The 6000-nt window shown below is 38.9% G+C and overlaps 1 protein-coding gene across 3 annotated transcripts in view; it reads right to left on the reverse strand.

The window, feature by feature from the left end:
• The window catches only part of LOC115075226 (myocardial zonula adherens protein-like), a 165281-nt gene extending 159641 nt beyond the window's left edge, over positions 1-5640 (reverse strand). The window contains exons 1-2 of one of the 3 annotated variants that reach the window (XM_029575508.1): positions 5267-5639; positions 51-131 (exon numbers count right to left, since the gene is read on the reverse strand). In XM_029575508.1, coding sequence (XP_029431368.1) covers positions 51-131; positions 5267-5338 — 153 coding nt within the window. In that variant the 5' untranslated portion in view covers positions 5339-5639. Of the gene's footprint in view, positions 1-50; positions 132-4890; positions 4994-5266 lie in introns of those variants that run through there. The other 2 variants (XM_029575506.1, XM_029575507.1) reach the window with 2 other exon arrangements.
• Positions 5641-6000: the final 360 nt, after the last annotated feature.

Below are 6000 nucleotides of genomic sequence, written 5' to 3' on the forward strand. Positions count from 1 at the left end.
AAAATAATGACAACGTTCATTACTTGGCGTAGCACCTTAGCTTTTCTTACCTTTTCTGTTCTTTCATTCTTAATTTCACAGTGTGAAGCTTCTTCAGGTGGTACAGTTAAGCGTAATCTACAGATGTTACCCTAGGAAAAAATATTCATAAGAATGAGCTTTAAATTGTTTGTTACAAATTAGTTTAATTCACTATAAAAAAAAACCAGATACTATTAATAGAATGAGCAAAGAGTAACGAGAGATGTAAGTCTATTATGATAACTTACTGGAAAATACATGAATGTCATTGAAGTAGAACACATGTATAACAAACTACTGTCCTAACCCTTATTAACTTGTATCAATGTAGTGTCGAACATGAACATGTATTTGTTGATGTATAGAATGTTGACCTAGAATATGAATGATGCCTTTGTAAACCACTGTGATCTTCTTTTGGAAGAACATATATAAAATACTCAAATAAATAAAAGAAATACTGGTGACCACTTTATTCATATTCAGTAAACATTGTTTTTTATACATACACACACACACACACACACACACATGTGCATCACAATTTTTTGGCAAGTCAACTAATCCAGCAGTGAGACCTAGGAAGTGTGCAATAGATTCTCTTCTTGAAAGATTTCTATAAGTGCAACTGTAATGATAGCGACCATTTTCAACCAATCAAAAAGATTAACCAGAGGCTCAAAACGGGAAAATACATTTTTACTGGATTGCCATCATTTTGCCTATTGTACTTTCAGGGAAACACTGGCCTGTGACAATATACATACTCTATGAGATAGCTAACTTAACACAAAAAAAGAAAATAATTTAAAGAATTCATTTCCTATGAACTAAAATTTCAATGTGGTACACACACTACCATTACTAATACTTTGTGTGCATTTCATTTTTGTCATAATTTTTACAATTCTTTCAACAGTACACTTGCATTTCTCTGGGCGCCTGGGTGTCACAGATTAAGTTAAACTCACTGGAGCCTACTGAGTATAATGAATAGGATAACAGAAATGGCAAACATAGGGCCTTATTCACTAAGCATTTCTCCCACAGACACAGAATGGGAGAAAAGCTTTAATAAATCAGGCCCATATATTGCACAAAGCTGCACCCTCAAAGAACTGCCATTCCCAGGGATACACAGAAATCCATTCATTTGTAATGGTCTAGAACTAGTACATATCACATGACCCTTAGAAGCCCTGCCTAATGCAAGGTTAATGAACTGAACATCACCACATACTCAGCAGCAGCTCTTTAATACAATCAAGTTAAACAGTTTATTTTCTATATTTCATAGCATGAATCTGAACTAGATGGGGGGAGATTCTTGAGAAGTGCAAGTCTCCAGAACATCTTAAAAAAATGCAGTCTTTAGCTACACCCTTTTGTATACAGAGTTATAAACAAGAGTTATATAATCCATGTGACATTCCAAAGTGTGGGTTGTGCCACACGCCCCAGATGAGTTTTGCCATGTGCTTTCAACCACCCAGTTTGCATTTTTGTTCCACAAAACCCACACCCTGAAACACCATATGCCTTTTAAAGGAGCAGAAACCAAAATACCAACAGTACATCACCTTAATATTAATCATAAAAGAGGAATACCTCTGCAAACTGATCGACTAAGATTAAGTCAGACTCAGGATAATAACCTGACAAAATGGGAAGGAATTTTCAATTAGTAACATATTACCAAAGCAGGAATCCCTTCTCGACCAGCCAACCAGCTTTCACACTTCAAAAGACACTCAATAGTTGTGAATTTAAGTAAACCAACTAAATGATATAGTCTCTCGTAACCTGCTTCCAGCAACTGATGCCAAAGAAAGCTGGTATCCTATGATCATGTTTTTATCTTGGAACCTTTTCTGTCCACAGATAAGATTTTTGCAGTACATGGCAACCTTAAACTCTCCTCTGACATTCCTGGGTCACATTTCAACATCACTTGCTTTGGAACTGTCTAGGTTAACATGCTGCTATAATTAGTTCACTGTCACCTTGTGGTCCATATTAAAATAATATTTAAAATAAACTGTGACCACCAAAATCAAATATGTATAAGCATTATCTATTAAAGCACCATCCCTATCACTGTTAGAAGCAATGTTATTATGATCTGTGTATCTGGGGTATGTAAGGAACCAACATGCTCCATTTCATGCTATGTTTGTCATTTTTGCTATTTTACAATTAAAAAACAGATTAACCATAAAACACCATCCTTTGCTTTCATTTCCACTCCATAATAAAACCTTCATCAGGGAATAAGTCCTTCTATTTTATAATCTAATCTAATGTGTTTGATAGGACAGTAATTTTCAACCACACAAAGAAGAAAGCTACTTTAACCCATACAAGTTTCTTACTAAAGAATGCAAAGAAAAGAAACAGAGAAAATACATGGAGGGTAAACAGAACTATAAAAAAAATAAATTTAAAAAAGTTATTTTTTTCTGATATATTTATTTATTTATTTTATATACCGACATTCGATCGAGAGATATCACATCGGTTTCCGGGTAACAGGTTGAATGGGGCGAGATCTGCCCTGTTTTACATTGTGACATGATAACAATTAATAAAACAATTGAAATAAAAAACATGGTAACAGTTGAATACTAATAAATATGGTATATAAAAAACATGGTAACAGTTGAATACAAATAAAAGAGAATATAAGCTTGTAGCATATAACCTATATACAATATGACTTGTTTACAAATAGATAGATTTATATTGTGATCTGGGAAAATCATCATGGCTATTCACATAAGGGAAATTACTAGCACAGCAGATTATTTTAAATAGTCCTTCTTACAAGACTAAGTTCAAAAATCTGTATATTTTCAAATGATATGCAGGGTCACTTTGGTCAATGATTTCCATACTGTTCCTTACTCTCAAACCTAACTGAAGTGCTTTATTTTTCCATGATATCCTTGAAAATTATAGTGTGCAATCATAAAATTAAAATAAATCTATGTTTTAAACATCCATCCAGTGCTAACATAAGCCATACACAGACTAATAGGGTCATTTTCCAACTCGCATTATGGTGTTTTTGATGCGAAAAATGCCTTAACACATGCAAAAAGCACCATAACGAATGGTGCGATGCTAATTTTTGGGGGCAGGAATTTTGTAAACATGGGCTGGCTTCGCAAAGTGCAAAGCCATAATGCATGATATCGCAGTGTTTTAACGCCGAAAATAACTACACCCTTTTCATTAGTGTTAAGCTGTGCGATATGGACATAACACAAATTGTGATTTTTTCACAAATTCTGTTTTGGGCATTTTTAGGCTGGGGAAGAGTCTGAGATATGGAGAGTGAGAGCTTCTGGGGATGGCACCAGAGTAAGCAGCTATTTATGCTACTATAGGAGGTCCACCTAGTAACTCGAGGTGAGGTTTAGGTAGTAGTGTAAGGGTTAGGGGCCACTTTGACATGCAGAGTAAGACATACGAACATAACAGTGCACTCTTGTGAAGATTTGATGTCTTTTGGAGTGAGGAAACTCACACAACGATGAGATTTGTACATTGTTCTCTCAACCTAGATTTATGGACTCTCTACCTGGGTAACATCAAACTAGAGTGAGAGAACATTGTACAAATGTCATCGTTGTGTGAGTTTCCTCACTCTGAAAGACATCAAATCTTCACAAGAGTGCACTGTTATGTTTGTATGTCTCACTCTGCATGTCAAAGTGGCCCCTAACCCCTATAGTACTACCTAAACCTCATTTCAAGTTACTAGGTGGGCCTCCTATAGTAGTATAAATAACCTATGCGAAGCACTAAGATTATGCACATTGCAATAAATAGGCTATTACTATAAAACATGCTCCTCTTCCTATCGCATGCGGTATTTTGATAAATCTAGCCCTAAGGAAGCTAAAGAGCTACAAAGAACCAGAAGATAGCAATTTCCATAAAATGAAAAACTCAGGGACAATGAATCATCATATGAGTTGAAGAGAAGGAAACTCCAAAGGAATGCAAAAAAAAAAAAAAAAAAAGTTTTTTTCATAGAATATCAGGTGAATACTGAGAACGGACTTCCATGGGATTAAAAAAAACAAAACAAAACCAACCCACAAATCTTCAGTGGCAGAGGAAGACAACAAATTGAAAACGACCAAAGACAGCACAGTAAGCAAGCACAAATGGGCAGACTGGCTGGACCAACTGGTCCTCTCTTTCCTCCAAATCTTGTAAGTTTCTATATCAGAATAAAAACTGACAATGGAACCATTTATAAAGCAGTAAATATGCTTTGCAAAAGATGACATACTTACATTAGCGCAAACAAAATGTGACCATTTTTTGCATGCAGGCCCCTAGTCTGCAGAATTCAGAGGTGTGCAAAAATTTATAAGCAGCTGCAAATCTCTCCAACCCAGCCAAAATATCCTCACTGATCCACAAACATAAAACAAATTGTACAAAACATTTATCTTCAGATATTTGATCAATTATGTATCTAAAGAATGTTGTAAAATCAAGATCTTAGTCATTAAATAATTTTTTTAAGTACCCCCACCCCTCTCAATTGGCAACTTTGCTATTTGCATCCACTAAACTGTTACTATCTTTGGATATATTTTTCAACAAGAATTTTGGAAGCCTACTTTCCTAGTGCGAAGCCCCATAAAAGTAACAAGAATTTGTCTTTGTTTGCTATTTAGTTTAATTTCAATTTACATTTCGTTTTTCTTCACTTAAACCAGAACACAACAAAAATTGAAAGACAAGCTTGGTATCATATGTCTGACATAAGACAGGGTCTAGCCAAGTCACAATTTTGAAACGATCCTTAGTAAAGATTCTGCGTTGCCGAATTCATACTGCATTAAATACCTGTACAAAAAAAACAAACAACTCCATGAAGGACACGAAAATGGAGAGGTTGTATTTCCGCTGCCTCTCCCTCTCTCCGTTTCACATGGTGCCTGCACAGCAAGTCCAGAGGCGGTAATGTAGCGATGCGAGTAGGGGGCAGAGCGATCGCCGGATCCGAGGACAGGGGGAGGAGGAGGAGGAGGAGGGGGTCCGCCGCTATCCCTAGGGTGGAGTGGGGAAGGCAGGGTGCCGCCGCTCTCGGCCGAGTCCGAGCCTTGCATGCGCTCTGCAATGGTCCCCCTCCCTAGTTTGTGTGACACTGCCCTGCTAAGCGTCAATAACTTCATGCAGCTAATGGGACATTGAAAAAGTACAATCCATTCCAAGTACTTACTTTCCTAGGAGTCTCTTGAGTCTCCGAAGTCGTAGTCAGGGCAAAAGTAGTGGCTGAGTTGTACTTGATCATTCTGTCCAAAGCTGGCACAGGCTTGGAAGGTTTGGGGGTTTTATACAGAGACAGAATGATTATACAGCTCTATGTAACTGCATGTGCAGCCGCTCCGGCCAAAAAAACACACTTCACCGATTTCTTCCCGTAAGATGTCGCCAGGCTAGAAAACGTGCCGCCGCGACCAGAAATTCTTACCCAACATGGTCAAAGAACAAAAGTGGCACCGGAGCCAGGAAACGAAGCGCGCGACGGGAGGAACTCGCAACCAAAGAAGCCCGAAACGAAAGCAGCCTCCGAACCCCGCCCACTGGGGGTGCTGCCGGCGCACGCGCCTCTGCGTTTCTCTGCCACAGCTGGCCGGGTTGTCATGCGTTGCCAGGCAACCGCCAGGTATCCCCCGTCAGGTCCAGTTTCTCACCTGACTCGTTGGGCGGCGGCGGGGGGCTCGCTCGCGTTTTGTTTTTGCTAAAAGTATGTGAGGGCGTCGGCTCGTCTATGCGCCGGGAGCTCAGGCAGCTAGCAGCTCAGGTTACAGGCAGATAGTGCACCTGAAGCCGCCTGTTCTGCCGGTCACGTTGAGACACAGTAGCTGTTCTGAGACGGGAGGGCGGTGAAAGTTGCCTGGCTGGGCACTGGCCCTTAGAGAGAGAACGAGTGCTGGAGCAGCTGGTAATGCA

This window comes from Rhinatrema bivittatum, chromosome 13 (assembly GCF_901001135.1).
Source record: "Rhinatrema bivittatum chromosome 13, aRhiBiv1.1, whole genome shotgun sequence".
NCBI lineage: Eukaryota > Metazoa > Chordata > Amphibia > Gymnophiona > Rhinatrematidae > Rhinatrema > Rhinatrema bivittatum.